The sequence below is a fragment of the Meleagris gallopavo genome, chromosome 1 (genome assembly GCF_905368555.1).
Source record: "Meleagris gallopavo chromosome 1, MGAL_WU_HG_1.1, whole genome shotgun sequence".
NCBI lineage: Eukaryota > Metazoa > Chordata > Aves > Galliformes > Phasianidae > Meleagris > Meleagris gallopavo.
Genome location: NC_139404.1, coordinates 169,109,875 through 169,136,845, shown reverse-complemented (window position 1 = coordinate 169,136,845; position 26,971 = coordinate 169,109,875). Strand labels below are relative to the sequence as shown.

The window sequence follows — 26,971 nt, the reverse complement described above, 5'->3', positions numbered from 1 at the left end:
AGCTCAAAATTTGCAGCTATCAGTAGAATAGTTAGTTATCTTGTTTGCTTCAGGTTTTGGTCAGAGGCTGTCTTCCCAAGCGATTCTAATTCTATGCTACTGCACTTAGCACACAGACATATTACCTTAGTGGAATTGTTGAAGCCTCATGCTGTTCACAGCAGGAAGTACATTAAATACATTTTTTCCACTTCATTCACGTTTGATGGGCAAGCAGCCCTTCATATGTCCTCTTCTTGACATTTCTACATCAAGGCTAGGTAGGAAAAGGACTCAGTTTTATGCCAGAGGCTTGCCTACTATTTTCTTTACACCTACTCAGCAGAATTATCATTGTATCAGCAATTTGATAGAAGATGGCACTATGAGGAAGCATTTCTTTTGCTGAGTAAATGGGTGATGGTATGACCTGGTTAGAAGCAGAAAGCCAGTGTAAGTGGTCAAACAGGACACATGAATTATACGTCTTCTGGAAATTTCTTTCTTGCCATTTCTCCCCCTACAGGTAAATGAACTTTCGAAGTTGATATTCACTAGCATTTGTCCAACTTGCCAAACAGTCCACGTTGGTATTTGCTATCAGTAGTGTGAAAAAAGTCAGAAACTCAGCACTGCAGTCCTACATTATAAATCTCTGCTTTGCATGAAGTCTCCAGTAGGCAAGCAGAATAAGCTAATTTTCAATGTTAGCACTGAGCTGAATTTCCAGCTGATGATAATTAAATATTCTATTACTAACACAGTTTGCTAGAGGGACGTCCATATCTAAATAGGCTATCTGCTATCTTCTTACTTCCACTGGCCTCAGAGGCAGGCATTCAAACCTAAATTTTTTTTTGGAGTGCCATAACCTTAACAAGTGCCGGGTCCTGTGCTTTGGCCACAATAACCCCATGCAGTGCTATAACCTTGGAGCTGAGTGGCAGGATAGCTGTGAAGAAGAAAGGAACCTGTGGCTGTTGGTTGATGTTTGGCTGAACATGAGCTGTGCCCAGGTGGCCAAGAGGGCCAATGGCATCCTGGCCTGCATTAGAAATAGTGTGGCCAGCAGAAGCAGGAAGGTAATCATCCCTCTGTACTCAGCACTGGTGAGGCTGCACCTCGAGTATTGTGTTCAGTTTTGGGCCCTTCACTGAAAAAAAAACATTGAGGCCATGGAGCATGTCCAGAGAAGGGCAATGAAACTGGTGAGGGGTCTGAAGCACAGGCTTATATAGAGCCGCTGAGGGAGCTGGGATTGTTTAGTCTGGAGAAGAGGAGGCTCAGGGGAGACCTCATTGCACTCTATGACTTCCTGAAGGGAGGTTGTGATGAGGAAGGGTTTGGCCTCTTCTCCCAGGTAACAAACAGGACCTGAGGAAATGGCCACAAGTTGTACCAGAGGAGGTTTAGGTTAGACATAAGGAAGAACTTCTCTCAGAGAGTGGTCAGGCACTGGAATGGCTGCCCAGGGAGGTGGTGGAGTCGCCATCCCTGTCAGTGTTCAAGAGGCATCTGGATGAGGAGCTATGAAGTATGGTTTAGTGCTTGTGGTAGCAGTGGTGATGGGAGGGCAGTTGGACTACATGATCTTGCAGGTCCTTTCCAATCTTGTGATTCTATGTTTCTATGATTCTAATCTTAAATTGCAGGAGTTCTTGGTATAACTTTATAGTTAATATATGCCTATCAATTTGTCCAATTTTAATTACAGTCTAAAAACAATTGGCAGACCATGCTTAGTATTGTTTTATGGACTAGAGTCATGATTTGATCAAGTATCCTTTACCTTCCTATGCAGATGGGTAGAATTACGAATGAGTTATTCTTTTGTTCTGTACAGCTATTTTTTATACTTTCTCTCTTTTCTATTTTTACAGCACCCATAGGTTTGATGCTTCTGGCACTTCTATGCAGCTTTTAATTTATTTTGTCCTCTCATTAAATAAAATCTGTGTGAAGCCTCCTCCTCCCTTTGTCTGTGGCAAATGGCCAAACTGGCAGCTAACCAGGAGGAATAGTGGAAGTCAGCCAATTTATGACACATTATACTCCCTGTTTTCTTTACATAGAGTTTCTTATTATCAGTTCAACAGGCTAAAAAATGTTGAATTTATAATGACAGCCTTAAAAATTTTGGGAAGTCTTTGTTTGTTGTCTGTCACAGAAATAAATAAATCTCATATCTCGCAGCAGGACATCTTAAAGAGGGAACTAGCCACATTTATGATACTTTTTAAGCATCATCTGTTGCTGGCGGATTATTACATGTGTGTGTATGCATTCATGCATTTATTATACATATACAAACTACAGATACTGAATTACTTTAATCTTCACTTGTCTCCTTAACAAGCTGGTATATTATCTAACTTCAGGATCTAGGCTCCTTTGAGAGGTAGGGATAATACCATTGGATCTCCAGGCAGTACTTCATCGCATATATTTCATGTGACTCCTTTAGGACAGAGGACTCAGCTGCTGGAGCAGCGTATCTTTAAGCCTTTGCCACTGCAGGTTCTTTAACAATTAGCTTAAATATGTATTATTACAATTTATGTGAATAATGGTATTTCTTTCCAAGATAAATCATAACATTATTTAGGTGGATTATATTAGAAGATATTATAAAGTATTCACAGAATAAGTTAATGCAATTTTGTGTTTAGGTTTCTTGATCCAAGTGTAGGTGTGTGAACATGCTTTTCAAAATATTCTTATTATAAAACTTCTGTTTTTACAAATATACTTATTAAACTCAGACCCTTTCTACACATAATTTTTTCTACAAGATCCAAAAGTGAGCTAAATTAAAATATGAAAAGCATATTTAGAAATGGCCACATATTATAGCTCTATGTAACTTAAGTCCAAAGATGCTGCTCAGCTTCTCCTTCCATTTCTGATTGTAGGAATCCTCATTTGATATCTCATGTACAATTCACAGTGTGAGCTCCATCATGCTTGGCCAACTTATGAGATACCTTGTATTTGGTATATTTAAATACTGTTGCCAAGCTTCCCCATTTATCTGTCTGTCTCTTGCAAGATAGTCTTCAGAATTTGTTAGTAATATCATTTCCTATGCCTCTTTAAAAAAAAAAAAAAAAATCTGATTCATTTTAAAAATGGAACACGTAGAAGAATCTGAATTGCTTTCATGCTCTGTGAGAGGTCTAGACAGAAGAAGAACTTGTAAAAGTCAGATGGTTGCTGCAGTGAATGCCATCACATTTGGGATATCAGTGTTTGCAGATGATATCCTGATAGCACATGCAATGATTATAACAATACTGCTTCTCCTATTACAGATTTTCACATATAGCTGAATTTGATATTTTGGAGAGGTAACAATGTTTCTCAGCAAAGCAGTAAAGGTAAATGAATTGCTTCCAAGAAAAGGTCACTTAAAATAGCCAACCTCAGACATTTGTTTTTATCTTGAAATGCCAGTTATGGCTGAGAGACTACTTCAGAATCTTGAAAAAGCTGAGTTACAATATAGCCTACTGCTTTCAGATCTCCTTACTGACCCTGATACAGACATGCTTTGTAACCTAAATCAATTATTACCAAACCATTATGAATTGCACCTGACATTGAGGAAAATCCGAATCATCTCAGTTCTTCAGGCTACAAAGTATGTTGGATGTCCTTGCAGCAGACATGGGACTCCCAAGTAAAAACTGAGTGACCGTAGATCAGATATTTCTACAACCACTTTGCTTCTGTTAAATTTCTTCTATAATCTCATGGAACTCTTGTTCTTAACTAATCTATATGCAGCTCATCTAATTCACCCTGTGAAGGGTGGAGACACCTGTGTTAAATATAGACTAGCCCCAACTCCACCATTTCATGCTAACCATGAAACTGGATTGCAAGTAAGCATTGTGTCGCAGTATATGTGTAATCTGGGCTGAACCAGCTCAAGTCCAGGGCAAATGTGGCCATGCTTGTCTGTTGTTAGGTCTAAGCTAATTATCTGTCAACAAACAGGGCTCATTCCTTTGAACTCAGTCCTGCATGTCTAATGTAGCATTTCATTGATTTTCTGATATATGTTCAGTGATATACATTTCTGATATATTCATTATGTTCTGATATATGTTTTGATATATGTTCTGTACACATTTCAGGTAAATGTTGAATTTCTAACACATGAGAAGCATGTTTTTTTTCCTGTTACTGCTTTCTGTTGTAGTTGATATACACTCCTGACTGTATAAATACGAAGGCGAGACAAAGATTTTACTCCTTTGCCAAGAAAGCAGGGAGTAAAGCACCTAGCCTTTCTTTCTGATTATTGTAACTTCATGCCACTGAAATCTGTGGGTCTGAACAAAAACCTCTTTTAAAAAGTCTTCTTATTTCTGAAAGAGAAACCATTAAATTTGCAGTAGTCTCTCCAGAGTGATTACTGGATTAAAGGTCTGCTGTAAGCGAGCCCACAGTCATTGAGCAGAGTGTTTTCCAGCCATGACCTGAGCAATACAATGCTCCCCTGTTAGTAGCTTGGCTTTGCTATTCCCCTGGGAGCTACTAACACAGTTAACAGGAAATGAGCTTTCAAAACACTTGTAACGATCTGTTTCCTAGGATGAGTAACCAGACAGAATGTGTCATTCATTGAAGATACATGCCTCTAAAAGTGTGAAAAACACGCTCAGGACTACAAGGCTAGCTAATTTTACATTTAGGCATTTTTATTTTTGGCTGTGACTGCGTGAACAAATAGTGCATGAGGACTCTTTTTCAGCAAAAACAAATATTAGGTTAACATTAAAATAAACAAAACCGTTTTCATCTTAGAAAATTTGAAGTAGATCATCTAAGCTCCATAAATGGTCAATGAATAGAAGGGAATACTTCCAGATCTCAGATTTAATCACTGTGGTGGGTGATCCATTCTACTTCTCCTTGTTACGCTGGCAAACCTTCCGGAATTGCCTGTCTTTGTCCTTGAAAACTGAGAGCAAGCAGGCTGTGAATGAGTACCTCTCACTTAAGTGCTTAAAATTAGGTGGAGTTGGGGCTAGATCAATTCCGGAACTACCAGGACATCAGTATACAATCAAGAGGATTATAAGAATAAGATTAAGCTTGGAAAATCATGCTAATCTTTAAAAATACTTGCTTAAGAAAATGCATATATTAGATATAATGATTTTTTAATCTTTTTTTTTTTTCTGTTAGTAATGACATTCATAACTATTTGATCTTAGTAGCTGTTCTGTATTTTTAAACCTCTAGAAGTTGAATGAGTATTTGTCCATCTTGAGAATTTTAGAAGATCCATGTAGGTCTGAAATAGCCCCGTAAGTAGAAAACTATAATCAAAATTAATAATAATTATACAAGAGTTGCTCCCTTGTATAGGGAGTAAATTGATACCTCCCATTTTATTACACTGGCCCACAGCATCAGAGGTGGATCAGTTGGTGGTATGGCAGTAGAGGTTGAACTTTCCCACCAGTATTCCATTACATTTTATTCTGTGTGACAAAGAGAAGAGGGACAGTCTGACAAAATGATGTCTGATATGGACATGAAGCAAAAGTGTGTCATTGAATTCCTGTGTGAAAAAAAAAATGGCACCCACTGACATTCACTGATGCTTGCTGAAGATTTATGGAGACCAAACAGTGGATGTGAACACAGCAAGGTAGAGGGTGGTGGGTTTCAGCAGTGACAACAGAAATGTGAGAGACAAGCCACGTTCTGAATGGCCATTCATGGCTGTCACACCACAAAATTAAGAGCATCTCAATCAGCTCATCTGTGTGAATAGGCTAATGAAGGAAATAGTAAGGAAGGAAGAGAAGGAATAATGTTGGAAAATAGTGTTTTGTAGCAGAGAATTTTCTCTATCAAATAGTTATTGTGCTTCTTGTATCTGTTGTAGTTTCCATGGAAATAAATAGGAGGCATTACTTTCAGAGCAACCTACATAGAAGAATTTCCAAAGAGCATATTGTATTCAACTGAGTATTTCAGATGAAAGCTTCTCAGTCCCAAATATAAATGCAAGCACTGACAACCCAATCTCTGTAGGCAAATAACTTAATATTGATGTATGTGTCTGTCTTTGTATACATACAGTTAAATACACATAGTGGTGAATAAAAGTTTTGAAGTGGACCTGAAAGATTTTTCTGCCAAAGCCAGACATTTGCTCAATTTGTCTTTCATCCTGTAAAGGTTGATGACCTTGATAATGTTGAAGCTAGTCTGTGAGTCTGCACTGTCATTCAGTAAATACATTCAGTTCCATCAATTTGTTGCAACCCATGAGTCTAGTTTTCCCAGAAGAGAGGCAGCTGCATTTGTTTTCACTGGTGGAATATTAAGGGGTTTGTTTGCTTGTTTTTTAATCATTTTGTTAGTTGTGAAATACAGAAAACAATCTTGAAACCAGAAGATTCTTTTCTCCAAAACTTCTAATTTAACTATTGTGCACAATTCCAGAAGACTTAGGAACTGCTGCCTTCTCAGATGAAGGTTTAGCTTATGAATAACTGAGTAACTGCTTTGTATTATTTATTGTTAATTTCAATTAAAATATTATCCTTCATTGTTTGGTTTTCTATAAAAAGAAATAAGCAATCTTTAACAGAGGAAATCATTACTATATGCTATACAGTCAGTCAGATTGTCCTCAAGTATTATGTAAGAACTTTGATTTTTTTTTCTCTGATTAACCTACAGGCCTCTCCAAAACTTCCTTAGAAAAATATGTTCACAATATTTTGTTTTATTGAGCTTAGCTGAAGTCAGAAGCAGGTTTCTAAATTAGAAGATGCTTGTTCTATAATAACAGAAATCAGATACTTCAATATAATATAATAGTGAATATTGACTGAGTCACAGAAATGATAGGCCTAACTTCCGTTTATCATTAAAAAGGCTTTATGTCTATCCCTTTGGGTAACATGTACCTTTGCTCTGTAGAACCATAAATTTTCCAATCACTTCCTTTGGATTTGTTCTGTATGCTGATGAAAGAGAAGAATTCACAATGCCACTGATTAAATTGCTATGATATTTATCAACTCAAATCTAGTTGGCCATATGTAGTATGGTATTTTCCACCATGTTTGTGGTGGAACCTTCATGTTTATAACAAATTGCCACTAAACAACATAAGAAAATTGTGACGACACAGAAGGTGTATTTGTATAGATTTTCAAACACTGGGGAAAGTAGTTGTGATTTCTGCTATGCAATGGGAAAATTGGCACACACTGGTTGTGTGTGCTTACTTTTATATGTTTGAAATGGGAATGAAAGGATAGCAAAGGGGAGCTACATCCAGGATGTAGCTGGGCTATGTTTTCATTCCTGTTTTCTTTGTAAAATTGTTGTGGGTGGAAAAGTTGAAGAAGGGAGGAAAAAATGAAGATAAAAAATATGTCTGTTAAGTGGGATAAAGCTTAATCTCCTTTGCTTTTTGCTCTTCTTTCTTATAAACTGTGGGACTTAAATATTAAGATGAAAGACTATTCACATTCCAGTCTACATGAAGTAAGATTGATTTTGTTTTAAATGTTAGATATGAGCGAACTAAAAATTAAGTATCTGCCCCTTTTGTTAGATAGAAAACATTTGCAAAGCAGCTCCAGTTATATATCTTGTTCCAGTCTAGTTTCGACTACAGAAATCTGTGAGAACATTCTTATTAATCTTTCATTATCTGTATTCACCTTTGTCTCTTTGCACCAAAGTGAAAAATGCAAGGAATTTTCTGGCTTGTGCTCAGGACCCAACTCAAGTACGTTTAATGAGATAACATATTTGTTTTTGCACCTACTAACACACAAAGTTGGAAACTTGGGAGGCAAGGAAAAGAGGACAGTACTGATGAAACAGTTGCTGTCCCAAAATGGCCAAATACTTGAAATTAAGCGAAAAATACCTAAGAAAAAGTCCTAAGCTTAAAACAAATACTTTATTTCAATATTGAATAGAGTGAAGGTCTCTCCATTGTCTAACATGGATTTTATGCTTTCTCATTACCTTTAGCATAAGGTAAAGAAATACTGACAGATATGATTATTCTTTCACCAGAACCAGCATTCTACTTTGGAAATGATGAATACTATGTTGATGAGAGTGCTGGCTATGTTGAGGTACGTGTTTGGAGGACAGGAACTGATCTGTCTAAAGCTGCCTCTGTTACAGTGAGGTCTCGCAAATGTGAATCAAGAACTGCAGAAGGTGAGTTACTGCTTTAGTCTTGTTTCATAATACATCTCAATAACAGATGCTGATACATTTGGTCTTACTTGATTTAGATTCAGATACATAAGATGAAATCTACATGTCTCAGCAAATCTTTCTTCTAGAACAAATTAAGTACTTACAGAATTTGTTCTCAAACAAACTGGAATAGGAGCATCTTTAAGGTCCAGAACTGAGAGAAACTCCTTCAAATATTTGTATAAAACACTATTCCACAAAGGCAGCTGATTATTGTCTCAACATCATATTCCAGACACAAGCTTATAAACCCTGTCAACATGCACCGTTTCTCCCCTTACTCTTTCTGTAGACAATGAGAAATTACCTAGAGTCCCACTTAGTAGGAGGATTGCTACAGCTGTGTGGCTCAGTGGTGGTTTGGTAGAATCTTTGTCTGCAGAATCAAATTTGAGTGTACATTAGTATTTTTGCACACTGATATTTGAGACAGCCAAATACAGACTTCATAAAAAGAGCAGTTATCTTCCTTAGTAGCTTATCCTTAGCATAACTGGACAGTAGATTTCATCTTTTCAACTAATTTCTAGTGAGGTAAAGTTGTGTAAAACTTTACTGTTAATTGAGTACTGTGGGGAATATGAGCATTCACCTCTAGCAAGTCTTTCTATATTATTTCTCATGAAAAAGGAAATTGTGTAGTCTAAAAAGAATCGAAGATTGCTTCATACCTTGGCGCCTCAGCTGAGAGGCCGAGGTCTGTGTATAGCAACAAGGACTCTATGTCCATCTCATGATGGCCTTTGAGATCACCATATTTGTCACTTTCATGTAATACCAAACCCCATTTTAATTTCAATGAAACTGCTTTCCCTAAAGCTTTGTGTCAACAGCTCTGCTGTTGCTTAATCACCCTAAAAAGAAATACTAAAACTTAGTCTTCTTCTAAAGTTCTAGATACCCTTAATACTTTGGTTCTCATATACAGTGTTACATTTTAGTCATTCATTTAGTCATTTAGTCATATGTTTAGTCATTGTTTTGTTTTATTCCTTCTCATTGGTTTGTTGTCTGTGGGCTTGCCTTATTTAAAACAAAACAATGATTGAGCTTGATGATCTTTTCCAATCTAAATTATACCACGATTTCATAAGAACAGAACAGAACAAAGCATAAAAACAAGCCAAATCAGATCAGTCTGTAACTGTAGAAGTTGACAAACCCCACCTGACATGGTTTGGGCAGAATTTGATTCTTTCAGTTTCCCTTCCTTCTGTTTTGTGTTTCTTCTTTGAACAGCACTTCTTCCTTACACTCAGCTCACTGCCTTTTTTTTCCTTCCCTGTTTACATTAGCTTCCAAACTTCAAAAATGACTACAGAATAATATGAATTGACTTTCCAAAAGACACTGCTTTCTCTCCAGAATCTCTCAAATTTCTGTGCTTACTTTCAGTTTTTATTTTCTACAAACTATATTGATTGTGGTGTAATAACTTTTAGTTTCCAAGAGAAAAGAATCAGGCCAGGCTCGTGACTTGTACCACTAAACAAAAAGTGACAATGTAAAGCAGAAATATCTCTTCATCATTGAAATTGGCACTGACTGCCAACATTTGACAAAATATTATAATTACTTTTAAAGAAAAAATAGATTTAACTAAAATTAACTGTTTAGTGTTATACATGTTGGATATTTTTATTTTTAATTACATGTAACAGTGTCTATTTATTTATTTTAATCCCTTTTCCACTGGTAGCTGGAGTAGATTATGTTGGTATCAGTCGTAATTTGGATTTTGCCCCTGGAGTCACTATGCAGACATTTCGTGTGGTAATTTTGGATGACCTTGGACAACCCGTGTTAGAAGGAACCGAGAAGTTTGAGCTTGTGCTAAGAATGCCTATGAATGCTGCCCTTGGAGAACCCAGCAAGGCTACCATCTTCATCAATGACTCAGTCTCTGATTGTGAGTTAATTTCTTGTACCCTTTCACATTTTTACAAGAGGTGGATGACAGCAATACAAAGACAGCACATGTCCTTCTGGATCATACCAAAGACAGTGAATCTACATCTTTCAGCTGCAGACAATTTGTTATGTCAGTTGCTGCGTAGCTGCATATGTTATACACCTGGTGCAGTATAGCACAACAAAATTTGAACTAGAGGAGCAAAGATCTGAATTTCTGCAATGATATTTTACACATACTTTTTATATTTCTCTGCACAGTGCCTAAGATGCAGTTTAAAGAACCTGTATATGTAGTCAGTGAAAATGATGGACAGATTTCTGCCATGATATACAGGAGTGGAGATATCCAATACACATCAACTGTGAGATGTTATACAAGGCAAGGTTCAGCTCAGGTAATGATCGACTTTGAAGAACGTCCTAATACTGATAGTTCCATCATCACATTCCTTCCTGGTAAGCTCTATTTTAGAAGTCTTTAGTCTATTACCTTTTGTTTTGGTTTGGTTTATTTAATTTTAATTTTAAATTTCTTCTTATAAACTAATGTCAAAAAGACTGCTTTGCTCTGGAAAACCAAATTCAAATTGAGCATTTTGTAGCTCCAGAAAATCTTTAAGGAGATTTGAAACCAATGGGAATTTTAAAGACATTAAAATGGAATAATGTAAGTAAAGGCGCACACAACTGGGGAGTATCTTAAAATAAGCTTCCAATTCTTGAAATCCAAGAACTCCAGGATAAAATTACCTTTAGTATTCCAGAAAATTTCTATTGTACTGCTTCCTTGTGCAAGTATTTGATTCTGAAATACACACTGTGGGTGAATTCACTGAAAAGAAGTATGAAGATAAAGCAAAACGAACAATACATATAAAGTGGATATACTAAATATAAACTTGTCTTAGAGAAATCCCAAAACAGAAGATTCCATTAAAACAGTTGTGACAAGTACTCATCCTGCTTTCACGGCTATTGCTCATTAAATTGCATGGTACCAAAATAGTGAGGTGGGTGCCTTGGCCAGAAAAAGTATCCTGTTCCTTCAGCTTGAAGAAAAGTGCTGTCAAAAAGCAAAGAACTCCTAAGATCTGCATGATATTACCTTCAGAATGATTGCAGGTGAGACAGAGAAGCCTTGCACACTCGTGCTTATGGATGACACTTTTCATGAAGAAGATGAAGAACTACGTCTGGTTCTTGGCACTCCAAGAAGTGATTCATCTTTTGGTGCCTCTATTGGTGAACAAAATGAGACCCTCATAAAGATTCGAGATGATGCAGACAGTAAGAAATTATTTGATTATTATTAGCTTTTGCAAGCCGATTAGTGTGCTCTAATTGTATTTTTCCTATAATTACAGAGGCTATTATTAAATTTGGTGAGACCAAATTTAGTGTGAATGAGCCAAAGGACGCAAGGCAAGTAGCAGTTGTAAAAATCCCAGTGATTCGTCTGGGAGACACATCCAAGGTTTCTGTTGTAAGAGTTCATACAAAGGATGGATCTGCTGTTTCTGGAGAGGACTATCACCCTATATCAGAAGGTAATGTCAATCAGATGTTTATCACATCCTATGATTTGTGGGATTATTGTTATGCATTATAATTAATTATTATTAACATTATAGTATAATATTTGAACAATTACATAATTTCATTAATAGAATACTCTGCACAACCACATCCATTCATAGCTTTTGCTGTTTGGATTCAATATGGGCATAATCTACTGTGGTACACAAAAAAATCAAATTCTCTTGAAATGCCATGTATCTGTGAAGACATTTACAAAATAATTGTGACTCTTTTGAAGCCATCTGTAGCTTGAATAACTGTGGGAAAAATGTTTGAGTGCTATCATTTGTGTATTACCATTACTCTGCAGAAGCATTTAATCATTGTGAAGTTGTTTTTCAAGCAACTCAGTAAGTTAATGGTTTATTGCTCTATTTAGGAATGAATATCTATTTCTATTTTTTTGTTCTACTTTCATAATATTTAAACTAACTTTCTATATCTCTGCAATTCACTGCCCACTGCTCCTTTCTAGTGATGAATGAGGAGAGAAGTTGTGAAACAGAATGAGAAATTTCATAGCTGATAAGCTTCTTTCTGTCAGTAGCCCACCCACATGGTTTGTTGAATAATAGCACCATGTATTTTCTTCTATAGTTAACAATAATACATGATGTTAATCTGTGTCTTAACACTGAGCTTTCCTTTGTGGAGTGTTTTCACAGTTTGGGATAAACTAACTTGATGTCCAGGCCAGCTGCAGGATGGGACATATTTCTGAACATAACAACACTGGGACATCTTCAAATTCCACAGAAGGAGAGGCATTTCTCACTAGTGATATTTGAAGAGAAAAAATGTTAGCAATTTAAAAATGATCAAACTGGATGTTGCTAATAGCAGCAACTTTGTCTCCTGCATTTCAATCTTCTTCTTTCCTCCTGAAAGCCACAGGAATTTTTAATGTCAGCTGACAATGACACTATAAGTGTTATCTTTTTTGCCTTTCAGTTTTGCTTCACTGGTCACTCCCTTTCACTCCTTGTCATCTATACCTTATTTCCCATATATACTCCAGCTTTCACCCACTGCTGCTTATTGTGCTTGTCCCTTTAGAGTAGGGTTGTGTTTCAGTGTACTAATTAGAATGTCACTTTCTGTGAGGCTTTTATTTTCTTCTGGTCTTCAGTTTCTGTTGGTAATTTCTGTGCCATCAATACTTACATATTTTAAATAATAAAGACTGTAGAAATAACGTAATCACGGAATGTTTTAGGTTGGAAGGGATCTCTGCAGCCATCTGGCTCAGTCCCTGCCCCAGCAGGGACACCCAGAGCAGGGTGCCCAGGGCCACATCCAGGCAGCTCTGGGAGATCCCCAAGGAGGAGATCCCACAGCCTCTGGGCAGCCTGTGCCAGTGTTCCATCACTGCACAGCACAGAAGGGCTCCTGGTTTTCAGAGGGAACCTCCTGTGCTCCAGTTTGTGCCCAGTGCCTCTGGTCCTGGCACCAGACACTGCTGAAATTAGCCTGACTCTCATTGCATCCTCCCTTCAGGTATTTATATGAGCCAGCAGTGTGCCCTTGTAACCAAGAGGGCAAACCACATTTTGTGATGCATTAAGCACACCACAGTCATCTGTTAAAAATAATTGAGTTTCCCACTATATTTTGAATTAGAGTGTCTTCATCTTGAATACTATGTGCAATTCTGGGCTCCACAATATGAAAAGGATGTTAAGATACCAGATCCAGAAGTATATCCTATGAGGTGAGGCTGAGGATACTTAGGAGAAGAGGAGGCCAAGAGGTGACCTCATTTCTCTGCATCTCTCTAAGGAAAGCAGAATGAGCTGCTGGACTCTGCTCCCTGGTAACCAATGGCAAGGCTTGTGGGAATGGTACAAAGCTGTGCCATGGGAGGATCAGACTGAGCATTAGGAAACATTTCTTTACTGTGAATGTGATCAAACACTGGGGCAAGCTTTCTACTAAGGTGGTTAGTGACCCACACCTGTCAGTATACAAGAGGAATTTGGATAATGCCCTTATTAATATGCTATAACTTTTGCTTAAACCTGAAGTGTTCAGGCAGTTGGACACAATAATCTTTGAACTGAGCTATTCTACCCCATTCTATTCTATTCTGTTCTGTTCTACACTGCTAAGCTCCTCTCAAGCCTACGAAAAGATCACTTCTCTTGAAATGCATGTACTTCTTTAGTATGTCTCACCCAGTCCATATAAAATGTTGCATAGTTTCTGTAGTTTTGTATCCCCTTGCTGATATACAGTTGACTTCTACCTCTGTCAGCTGATAGAACTTTTCATCCACCGTGAACTCAGGAGTTTTTTCAGAGACAATGCTTTTTAATATAAAATACTTTTTTTTATAACTCTGACTTTGTGCCTTATTTTTGGTTATAGCACTGTACTGAAATGCATTTTGTTTGAGTAAACCCTGACAAGACTTATCATTTAGAATTCTTAAGTCTTTAGGTCATTCACATCTGTTGCTAGCATTTATGGAATAATTAGTCCTAAATCATTTCCAGAATCTTAAGTTCAATTAGACTAAATCCTGGTTTTGCAGATCTCTTTTTGTGATGACAGTACCTCATTGTCAGTGAATTCTCTGTGTATTCATTATTATTTTTAGCATCAAATAGATTAAACTAAATACACTCATATGAACTTGTGTAATTTGAAAGGTGGGTATTAGCTGCTGTCTCCTATAGCTAGGCTTAAAGTTACAGCTTGTTATGAACATCAGATTTACTTTTAGGTGTCTCGTTATGTTTTTAGAAATTGAATTTAAGGAGGGTGAAACACAGCACTTTGTGGAGATTGAAGTTCTCTTTGATGGAGTTAGGGAGATGAGAGAAGCCTTCACTGTTCACCTGAAACCTGATGAGAACATGGTTGCTGAAATACAGGTAACAAAATAATTCCAAGGCCTCAACAGCAAAGTCTGTAAAAAGATATTCTTACTTTTTGGCTTCATAGCTTTATTCTTCTCTTAATGTTTACGCAAGCCATCTTTGCTTGTAGTTTTAAAGGACATGCAATGCAATCCCATCTGACACTGTAGCACCTACCCCAAACAGTTTGTTGCCATGGTGGTAAGGTTCATGGGTTCTAGAGATAAAGAGAGTCTATGTAAAACAGAAATTTTCAAGATACCTTTCCAGATATATTCTCTTTTTTGAATCAACATTAAAAATCTTGGAAATACTGACTGGCAGTATATAAAATGTATACTCTATGCTGTAAAAAGAACAATCAGGTGAAATAGATTTTCTACTGTCAAAGCTATGTTGTTATGATTTGAAGAACCCACATATTCTTCTTTATTTAGCATTATATCATATATATACTTTAAATATAAATGGTAAATTTTTCTGATTCTGTATGAAAATAGTGTTCAGGGTCTGCTACCCTCAGTGTTCAGAAAATGAAAAAAAAAACAAACAAAAAACCTTTTAGTTTGATAGTCTGCGATATACTTTCCAGTGCCTCAAACTTTTCTCAATAGCTCATACTGCTGAGGTTTTAGAGCTTACCCTGGGACAGTGTTTCAAAATCTATACATATTCTGATCAAGATCTAGCTTGAATTCCTTCATTTGTTTAAATCTTCACAGAAAACTTTTTTACCTTTTCATTATCAGACAGCCAAGGCCATTGTTTACATTGAAGAAATGAACAGCATGGCAGATGTCACCTTTCCTTCTGTCCCTCAAGTTGCATCCCTTTTGATATATGATGATACTTCTAGAGCCAAAGACAGAACCAGTCCTGTGGCTGGCTATCCTGTCATCTGTATTACAGTGAGTATTTCTGTGGAAAGATGGAACAACACCAGCGTATGGATTTTGTTCAAAGGACCAGTTGAATTGTAGACAATCATTATTAATCATATTGTTGTGAGTCACACATGAATTTAAGCTAGGATAGTCCTAAGTGTTAATATAATTTGTCTGGATAGCAAATGAATTTTCAGGAGGACAAAAACCACTTGGTCATCACTAACAACGAGTATGATACTTGTACAATATCTGTGATTGTATCACCTTACTATTTTCTACATTTCCTTGTGTTAAGTTAAAATCACTGGAGATAACCAATGAGCCATCGTTTTTAATGAGTGTCACAGACTGAAAAATGACTTTTTTTTTCTGAGTATTCTTTTGCTTTGAGGAAGTTTTTAGTCCTTCTACATCTTCAGTTTCTCACAGTATTCATTATACACAGGAATGGTCATCTGTTGAATGGTTTTCCTAATTACAAAACCAAAAGACATCTTCAAATGCAAAGTGTATTTGCAGAACTAGATGAGAGTGTAATATCCTAGTTAAAGTAGCAGGTAGAAGTGTAGTTTGAGCCTCCATAACTGTGTTTTCACCCATAAACTATAATTTTAAATGCAAGTTTTTATTTCAGTTAAACATAGTTAGACGTGCCTTTTAATCTACCTTAATGATGATAAAAGTATCATAGCCAAAACAAATTAATTATTCCTCACTGGAGTTACCTGTTCCACATTGCCGAGTTTGTGACTATTGAAAAATTAAAATTCCTTTGCCTTAAAGCAAATAGTTACGCATCTGCCTTATTCTGCAGGCTTGCAATCCTAAATATGAAGACTTTGATAAGACTGGTTCGATATGTGCTAGTGAACACATCAATAATACTCTGACACAATATCGATGGCTTGTGAGTGCACCCACTGGTCCTGATGGTGTTACTAGCCCCATGAAGGAGGTTGACTTCGATACCTTCTTCACTTCATCCAAGATGATCACACTGGACTCCATTTACTTTCAAGCTGGCTCTCGTGTCCAATGTGCAGCTCGAGCTGTGAATTCAGATGGGAATGAGGGTCTTGAACTTATGAGCCCTATTGTAACTATAAGCACATCAGAAGGTAAGGTATCAACTATTACTAAATTCCTAGGCTACTTTTGGAAGCCAGTTTCCATAGTAACAAAATCAAATGGCATTATAAAGCATTTTCACACTTACAGCTTCAGCTTTCCGTCTACTTCTAATATTTTCTTCTACTTTTAATATAGATAGTGTGAAAGGTATCTTAGCATCAGAAAAGTGTATATATTGAATTGATGCTGCACGCTCTCAACCAACATAGGTACTGTAGTCTCTTTTGCCCAGCCACCTCTTTTTATGAAACTTGTACTGTTAAAAAGTTATGAAGCAGAGGTTTGGAACTGATATGGGCATGAGTACAGTCTGATAGCATATGCTAGTTTTTCATAACAATCTCAGATACAGTTTTTTTACTGTATAATCTGTTGAATGAGTAATTGTCAGCTATCAAGCTGAATTACAAAATATTGTATTCTTTGTGTCATCTCTGCTGTTTTTGTTGCTGCATTAAGTCTTCAGGTTTTTGTAAGATCTTACAGTAGATAATTATGTGATTGATTTGCAATATCATTTTAATTTCCTTGACTTTTCCAACTAAATATTTTTAGTTAAAACCATTCATTTCCTGCAAAGTTAGGGCTCTAGGGAGCTTAATAAATGAAATTTCTATTTACCTGCTTTCTTTATTTCACATTTTGACTGTAGGCTAAAATCACTTGTTTGCGCTATCAGGAATCCTAAAAAGGACTAAAATGGACTCTGTCTGAGGGTATTGTCCACAAGATACAATGTAGTGCTTTTTAAAGACAGACAACTTTGTGTTGGATGAGGTAGTTTGGTTATATAAAACAGTCTGACTATGATGGAGTAATAATGATTACACATGACAAATTAGGAGGGCTAATTAGCCCAGGACCAGCATTGAATTGTCACAAATATATTACTTCCAGTACCTTAATGGTCTTGCGATGAGGAAAATGTCAGTTCTGATGATCACATACAACACAGATGATGGAAATCAAATAGTTGTTATATGCTGTTTTCAAAGATGTTACACTGATCTAAGCAACATGCCAAAGTCCTGTTTGCAACTTCAACAGCATTTGACCTCCAGTGAATAGACCAAATTCTCAAAAGTAAGTCAGACTGTGCAAAAAAAAAAAAAAAAATTGCATTTTGTCTCTTTAGCACATCTTACTTGCATTAGAGAATAAATAAATTATTGTTTTGCAGAAGAGAAATCTTGTGCCCTCAAGCCTGCTGCTTCCAGCTTAGAGCTGTTGAGCAAAATGAAGTCCACCAGAACCAATAAATGATCCAGGAGGTGAGCCCTGCCTCCTTTACTTTGTTTGTAACCCCTCAGAAATGGGCAAATAACAAAACATGTGCTAAGGGGAATGTTCAGATTATCCGCTTCTGATGGTTTCTTTCTCAGAAGACCCACCCTGCAACCAGGATGCAAGCATTTCTACACTGAACAATGTTACTGGAAGTTGCACGTATCTCATATCATACAATTACAAACCTAATCTGCTTGTCCTGCAAACCAGGACTAATCCTACAACAGGTTGAATTAAGCCCAGAACAGGCTGACAAAAGAACTTACAGATTCTCCAGCCTTGGAGAAACTTAGAATCAACAGAATAAGGCCCTGATCTGACTTAGTAGCTGGCTTCATTTTGAGCATGGCGTTCCTAGAGAACATTTCCAACTAAAATTAGTTTATGACAATATTCTCTAATGAGACAAGTGGCCTATAGAGTCCCATGAAGTCATATATGGGTCCATACCTCATTCTATGCCAGAAGCACCTGAATAGTGATCAATATCCTCCGAAAAGCTCTGTACGTGTTTAAGGGAAAGGGAATTAAGGCCTGTGAGGTCATCTGTAAGGAAGTAGGATGCCTGACACTTATTTTGCAAGTATGATTGCAATATTCAACTGAAAATGTACAGGTGCAGTCATCACCAGGTTCTGAAAATGTGATCCAATTGATAAAGAATGATTTCTACTTGACTATTCTTTTGCATAAATTCCTGTTCAAACCTCTGATAAATGTTTTCCATAGCATTTACCTGTCATTTTAGAAAATTCTCCTTGTTTTGGCAACATATCTAGTGGGAAAAGAAGTGTGTCTGAAATTAATGCAAGGGAAAGTATAGATTATTTCTTCTGGACATAAAGTTACTTTATTTTTTTTTACTTTATTTTTTTTCTGTTAGGTCTTTGTCAGCCTCGTGTGTCAGGAGTAGTTGGAGCAGAACCATTCTCTGCTAAACTGCGCTACACAGGCCCGGAAGATCCAGCTTATGCCAATCTCATCAAACTAACAGTCACAATGCCACATATTGATGGTACGACAAAAGCAGCTGTGGAGTCGAGAAAAGTTGTACACCTTGTTGTCATTTGAGCTAATCTATCAGTCATTTTATTGTAAATAGTCAAAATCATTGTGTTATCTCTTAACACGTGGAACCAGAGAAAAATGCCATGAATGTAGTACAAATGCACTTTGCAGTAAGATGCATCAGATGCTGTATAGCTTCACTATAGTCTTCAATAGTCTTTGATGTGAAGACTATTCCCAGATTAATTGCATAGTTTATATAAATTGGGCTAGACCTACACTTAATAAAATTCCTCTGAGTGCACAATTATGACAAGGAATATTTAACATTTATTTTAAAACATATGAAGCAGCTTAATTGCTGCATGCTTCTGAAAACTTAACAAAAATTCAAATTGAAAAATACATTACAGATTTAGAAATATCTGGCATTTCATAGTAAAAAGACAGACACAGCATATCATCTTTCTTTGAACTCTCAAGTACATTCATTACTGTAAGTTCCAAGTACAGAAGCACTTCATAATATGCTTGGTTTTCGAGAGTTTTTTGCTAAGTTAAGCACCTCAGAGAACTGAAATTTAGTGATGGTGATATAATTATTTTACTTTTTTTTTTTAGGCATGCTGCCTGTTATTTCTACAAGAGAGCTCTCCAATTTTGAGCTGACACTTAGCCCTGATGGAACTAGAGTTGGAAACCATAAGTGCTCCAACCTGCTGGATTACACAGAAGTGAAGACCCACCATGGTTTCTTGACTGATGCTACCAAAAATTCAAATGTGATTGGAGAGACCATTCCCTACCAATACAGTCCAGCAATCAGAGGCTTCAATACCTTACGATTCTACCGAAATCTGAATCTGGAAGCCTGTTTATGGGAGTTTGTTAGCTATTATGACATGTCCGAGCTCCTCACAGATTGTGGAGGCACCATTGGGACAGATGGACAGGTACCAAACTACAACTTGATATTTTTACTATATTTTTTAAATTGAAAACTTCCCATGAAATGTATTTCTAAGTACAATAATATATCTATTTATCCATTAATAGTTTAAAAAGTATTCCTTTTTTTTTTATTATTATTTAACTTCTGCTAAGCTTCCTTAAAGCTATCAATGTGTCAGTTAAACACTAACAGGCTATATAGGAAATCCTTGTCCAACTGAAATTAAGTGAGTGACTTAATTTGAATTAAATTTGCTATAACTTTCACTCAGTGAAATACTTGAGGACCAACCTATCCAATTTTTAGCGAGCCCCTTTAGTCTTTTCTTAGAATGGGAGCCTTTTAGAGGATTACTATCCTACTACTGTTAGCACATAGGTATTGCTGGACTGTTAGTCATTGTGTGTCTTAAAGAAAAGTTAAGAAGAACTGTGAAGTCTTCCTGCATAATGGACTGCACTGTACTACCAGCTGCTTGGCACTGCTGATCTTTTGCTCACAGTGTAACAAGACCCACCAGTGCAGACAGCATAGTGGTCTCAGATTGCCCAGCACAAAATTCCTTGGTTGTGAAGCAAAGAGAAGCTGTTAGTGTAGCTGAAGAACAGAGCTGTGAAAGTGGTTTGGAGATTATAAACAAGGAAATTGAAGAGATCTTAAAATGTCCTTTGGAAAATGGTTTCTAGAAATCCATAATAGTGTGGGAGCAAAAAGAGTACAATTTCTTCTGCTGCAACAGTGAAGTTAATCATTCGGTCTTCCTTGCGCAATTACTACACAAGCCAGTCTGCTCCCACTCAGATTCTGGAGAACAAAAGCTGTAGCCAGGAAGATCAATCCTTTATGACACAGATATGTCCCTTTAGGGATAATCCAGAAGGACTGGAAATGCAGTGCCTTGTTTCACAGAAGTCCACGCTCAGCACATAGCTGTATGGTAAGCCAGCTCACTTTCCTGGCTCACTAGCATTACCTTTGAACTACTGTGAAAAAGATGAGGCCTCTGTGAAATGGCCAAAACTGTTCTGCTTTTTAACAGGTGTTCATCCAGGAACCATTAGCTTATCCACCCTCAGAAGGCTTATATGTACAAAGTCTTCATCATCTGAGTGCTCTGTTGTCTCTCCTGGTTCTTTGTCTGTTGCAGAGACCAGTTCAAGGTATCTGCCTTGATGCTGGAGGCTCACTGTTGGTGCATCTGCTTGGAGTTGCCCCTCCACAAAGAGCAGATCCTCCTACAGGTACATTCCACTGTAGCCATGAACCTGTCAGAGGGAAGGGGAAGGCATGAAAGTGTGGGATGTAAGCCTTTCACATTCCCACAAGATAAAAACGACAGCCATCTTCTCTGTACCTAGAATGATCTCACTGCTTCACCTCATCATTCCTTTTACTATCTCTTTATGCTGCAGAACATGTACAACATGCAAACATATATTCTTATTTCCCAAACTGCACAATCATAGGTACAAAAAGCTGCCAAGCAGCTGTCAGACAACACTGTCACCTGTTTCTCCCATAAAGAAAAGGAAGATATGATTTGAATCCTCTCCATATGTAATACTCCAGTATCCTATAGAGAAACGGCTGAACAGTCGGTTTAGACAAATGTCTAAAGAAGTCTTATATATGCATGTATGGATATGAACAGAGCAAAAAATAACAATCCTTCCTTCATTTTAGAAAACCTGTGTGTTTCTTTGTGGAGGACATGCATAAATGATAAGAGGGCTTAGGAAGAGAGTCATACTTTAAGCTTCAGAAGTGTTATGTATTTTAGATAAGATTTCTCATTTAAAAGCAGAGAGGGACGAATATGAGCTGCAGAGCCATGAAACTGCAGCTGAAGTCAGCCCTTAGCACTCTGTAGGGTGTGGCTAAAAGGCTACAGTGGAAAGTGAAATATCAAGCTGAATTACTTCTAGCAGGAAAGCATTTCGCCGCAGCCGTTACGTGCTTCACTGCTCCCCCTGTTCTCCCCACCTCCATTTAATTCTTCTCCAAGTTCGGTCTTTATCTTCACATGACCCCCCCCAGCTGAGAGGGGAGGCAGTCAGTGCCCTATCTCTGTGGTTGTCACCATTGTTGTCTTTTTCTCCTTCGGTGAGCAATTAATAATCCTTCTCTGTGAGAGGGAAGCTGGCAGCTATGGTTTTCACCATGTTTTTTTTAGCACACAAAGGAAGCTTAATCTCTATCATATATACTGACCTGATAAAGAAATATTAAATTCTCTTACCACATCCTGCTACCACTATAAATTTTCTAGCTTGAATTTACCAGTTGGTAGATCTTTAAACTCAAAATTCTGCTTTTCAGTTCTTGTTCTCCAGCGCTTCTATATGATCAAAGTTAGCACTCATGATTCAGACAGGGATTTCCCATAAAAGCAGCTGGCAATATCTTGTGTGATGTGGACATTCACTTATGTGAGCTCCTCTAATGGGAGGGGAAGAAGATGAACTTCAGGAAGCAAAGTGTGAGGTGGGAGACCTGCAGCTGGTGTCGCTCTTCTGGCAGCGCTCCTGGTGTTTGCCGCAGACTGCAGCTGTCTTTGCCAGTTCCCATGAACTCATGAACTGTCATAATACATACAGGGAAGGTTTTAGTTTTCTTTCTTTTCTTCTCTTTTTCTTTTTTGTCCTTGAGGCCTTCTCCTTGTGACCCATTCTCTTTTGCAATTACTCTGTGCATGAGCAAACCCTGTGTGAGGTAGATGCGGCCCTTCTTTCAGAATATAGCTTGACGCTTTGTTCCTGGGGTCTGCCCATATTCACCATATCTGAAAAATCAAGCATCTGCGTATCTATTATGAATTTAGATGTGCAGCTTAAGGAATGCATATTTATAAATAAAAGTCTGCTCTTTAAATTGAACTTATTCATTTGGATTATAGCTGTGTTCTGGTCGAAATTAAGGTCATTTATCTTTTGAACACCCTCCCTTCATAATCTGAAATTCAAGGTCTGTGTTTGGATATATTGAGGATGTAAAAACGTGGAGCTCCTCTACGTAAGTTGTCTTTGTGTATCTTCAGGAAATTATTAGAGATTGGACCTTACTTCATAAGGGCACTGTGAGAGTAAAGCACTAAAGATATCTCAGGTGCTCGAGATACAGATGCTAAAGCAATGCCAAATTTCCTTGAAAGGAAATTAAAAAATGAAACAGTGAAAACCAAGCAACTATCCTGTGATAAAGCATATGTTGAAGGACTGGCCTACTCTTATTTAATGGAGTGTGAAGTATCATTTGATCTCACTTCCTGCCATTACAATTATTTGGTGTAAGCAGGCAGTTTGGTATCCAAAGGCTTCTGTGTGTTTCAGGCCAAGTACTTATGTGTGGATTTTGCTTTTACTTGTTCCTGACCACTGCCAGACTGGGCATAAGAACACAAGGAAATTACCATTCAGATTTTATTAGCAACTAGTTAAGCAAGTCTTTGACTGAAACAAAGAGGTGAAAAACATACACTAAAATATTTGTACATACAGATTAATGCCTTGAAGCTACTGTAATGGAGTACAGCTGAAGACTTTGCTTTGCTTTCTGACAAAAAACAGTTTGTTCTGACTTAAATTGAAAATGTTTCTCTTCCAGTATGTTCAGTTCACGTTTATGTTGCATATGGCACGGAGATGCTTGGAAATCCAATATGAAAACAAATCTTAAAATCACTAATATACTGCCTCAGCTTGTATGAAGCAGCTTGCAGAGATTTTTAGTATTGCATGGAAACAGTGTATTTCCAGCTTTAATAGTTTCAGCTTTATGAAAATCATTTGTAAGGGGAAAGGCCAGATTTTCTGAAATTCTCACTAGAAGCTGTAAAATGCAGATGGGCAGAAGTGTCTACTTTCAAATTTTATATTCATGTCAGCCACTACAATCAATTTAAGAAGACCTGCAGTTTGTATTTCCTTGACACAGAAACTAACAAGCCATCAAGTTCTTTGTGTTTTTTTTTTCCTCCAGCTGTGAACCCTATCTATTGGGGGAAAAAAAAAAAAAAAAAAATGTATTCCAAAGTTAATGCAGCAGCTGTGTACCAAAGCCAGAGATTAAACATTTCAAGGAGCTGGCATTTCGGTGCTGTATTGCATTCTCCTGTCCATTCAGGCTTTTTTAAACAAAGCTGCTTTGCATTTCACCTGTGACCTACCTGGCTGTTTGCCTTCTTGGGGCCAAATCTGAGCTTTGCCATGTATTTATTGTGTAAACACTGAGTTGACAACATTGTTGTGTGACTCAAATTTTGCTGACATAGCAAGTAAATGCAATAGGAAGTCAGGATTAGGATAGCTTGGAGGACAAAAATACAGTTCTCATGAAAAGTTTGGTTCATTAGGATAATCAATATAAAACATGAAACTGTTATTTCTAATTTCTAATTTTCATCTTGCAGTACTGACAGCACATGCCCATGCTCACACACACACACTCTTACTGCTACTGATCACATCCCACAGCTATAACATCATTTTCCTGGACAAAGTTCTGTTCTCTGAAATGAAAGCCAAATAAATAAAATTCAGTATAATGCAGGACAGAGTCCATGCCCCATAACTTTAACTGAAAATGTTTTTGCTGTGAATGTTCTCACTTGTTACATGACAGGTGCTCAAATTAATTATGTCTCGTTTTTTCTTAATGAAGTTTGACAGTTTGCATCAGAAAGGGGAACAAAAGAAGAACACCTATAGAAATTCTTAAATGGGAATTGTCTGTGACAATTTATCTTGCAAAGAACATGTATAAATCTATACATCTTATATTGATATTCAGGATAAATCATGTTCTTCTCTCAGACAAAGACAGTTTTAGATGAGCTACTTGAATGATTTTTAAGCTATCTGAATGACTTTTTTCACATAGTGATCATAAGATTGTTCCCTTCTTGGAACAATTTTTGTCCTCTATCTTCTCAGGCATTGTCACAGGATGAGAGACACAGTTTTCCCAATTCAGCTCAGATGTGGCCGTAATTTGGATTTCTGTGCTAGTATCACAAGGCTGGCTGAAAGTCACATCCACTTGTTATTGTATAAAACTAATGCTAGTGAAATTTAGTGAAGTGTTAGTTTGCCAATACAACTTCTACAATCTTCTGTTCACAGACTGTGTAGATACACAGTGCACCTGTTCTGTCTCTCCACAGCAGTTCAGCTGATCCTACACTTACACAGCTCTGAGTTACCATTTCGGTTTCATCAGTGTCACACTGAGATAAAATATGAACAGCTGGCTACTCTCAATAGGCTTTGCTGGAAAATAAAGATAACCCAATGGAAAGAATGCTTTCTCATGTTAAGAGAGTTGCAGAAGTGGGGCTTCTCCATCTGCATGACACATTCCATCATTTCATTTGTTGGGGGACTCCTCTTACTCTGACAATTTTCCTTTGCAGTTAATTTCCTCTTTTATTATTATTATTATTATTATTATTATTATTATATCAAAAAGGTCCCCTGTGTTTTAGTTTGAGGGTCTTGAGTTTTTTCTGTAATGTCCACTGAGGAGTAATTTTCCCCCTGCAGCTGTTTACTTTTTAGTAAGAAATGAGATGGCTTTGTAAGCTACAAGTTGCTGTTAGCATAAGAAAGCTATTTATTCAATAACTTTGGCTACCAGTATTATAGGTTTTCCTCCACACCTACTATCCAGTGAGGGCCTCAGAAGGGATTTGTGTGCATAAAAATTCAATGAGATGGTTTAGAAAGACCTTATTCCTCTCCCTGTGTCCTGTGAATCACACCTGAAGGCAGTCATGCTGATGGAAGCACAGTTTCATAGGTAGATGAATAAATTCCTATGGTGGAGCAAGCAACCCTACTGCCCAAACATCATACGTGGCTCTTACTGGAAAAGAAGAGTCTGCTAAATTCTGGGGTGAATTCTTTGGCACTTTAGTTTCAGATTTTTCTGCAGAGCAGTAGCAAGATATGGCAAAGGAGCAACATTTCAGACAGACTTTCCCCAGAGTGGATCCTACTGCTGGGTTTCCCACCAGTACAAGTGAGCTGAGCTCACTAATGCCATGCTTACACTGAATGGAGACAAGACTAGCCTAAAATGTGGCTTACAAACTCCATTAATAGATTTCTCTGTGTACAGTGTACATGAACAGTGAATGGTACCTAATACAGGATAACCAAGAATAATTTTGGGAGAAGCCTTTTTTCACTTGTGGCATAAGACTGAATTAGAAGAGCTTTGTGGATCATTCTGTCCAGGTCACTGCTGTCAGCAGCCTTAACTCTATATAATGTAGTTCCAACCTGGTAAACTTAATCTAAAAACTAATAGGACTTCATGGCCTCACTATTCTTGTGAGGGTTAGAAATCTTTCTGATTTCTAGGCAATATTTGTCATGGCCATCTTATGCCCATTTGTTCTCATGTCAGCACCATCTTTCATCATCCTCAGTAGTTCTTCTCTGCTCTGTTCATCACCGGATGTGTATAGGTGGAATTATTTCCTCACAGCTTATGTTGAACTACACTAAACAACCCAGCTATTCTAGTTTCTTCTCATAAAATAGCTTTTCTATTCCTTGATTATTTTGATTTCTTTTCTACAGTCTACAATGCAAATTAGGCTTTTTCAAGCACGGATGATCAAAGCTGTTCCAGATAAGCTCTCACTAGTGCTCTGAATAATGGCATGCATGCTTCTAATTTCCACTCCATTCCTCAGTTTATCTTAGGCACATATCACATGGAGAGGGTAGGAAGGTCATAGTTATGATGTGATCAACTCACATACCAAATTTTTTTCTCCACTATTCTTTCTAACCAGTGTCTTTCATTTCAGCCAGAAATCCCTGTCACTGGTTTCTATTACCTTATGCTTTATAGTATAAAATTTCATCTCAGTTCTATTTAGTCCTCAAGGTCATTAAACACTCTCTGTGTGATACTCCAGCCCTCCTCACTAAGCATTATGGATGCACCTTTTCGAGAGGACAACAATACGTTAACTCTTCTCGCTTACCATAAGCAAACTGAATTTTAGATATTTTGCTTTGATGTCCAATTTTTAAACATGTAGATGTGGGGCAAAAACACAGTGTAAAGGTAACCTAGTTTTGCTGGGAGGACTTTTCACTAGT

General features: G+C 37.3%; 1 protein-coding gene across 1 annotated transcript in view; it reads left to right on the top strand.

The window, feature by feature from the left end:
- FREM2 (FRAS1 related extracellular matrix 2) overlaps positions 1-26,971 on the top strand; it is a 128,325-nt gene that overhangs the window by 84,923 nt on the left and 16,431 nt on the right. Inside the window, exons 7-16 of the mRNA XM_085215964.1 lie at positions 8,047-8,196; positions 9,938-10,147; positions 10,411-10,608; positions 11,275-11,439; positions 11,517-11,699; positions 14,476-14,606; positions 15,341-15,499; positions 16,293-16,596; positions 18,780-18,911; positions 19,526-19,857. Coding sequence (XP_085072090.1) covers positions 8,047-8,196; positions 9,938-10,147; positions 10,411-10,608; positions 11,275-11,439; positions 11,517-11,699; positions 14,476-14,606; positions 15,341-15,499; positions 16,293-16,596; positions 18,780-18,911; positions 19,526-19,857 — 1,964 coding nt within the window. The remainder of the gene's footprint in view (positions 1-8,046; positions 8,197-9,937; positions 10,148-10,410; positions 10,609-11,274; positions 11,440-11,516; positions 11,700-14,475; positions 14,607-15,340; positions 15,500-16,292; positions 16,597-18,779; positions 18,912-19,525; positions 19,858-26,971) is intronic.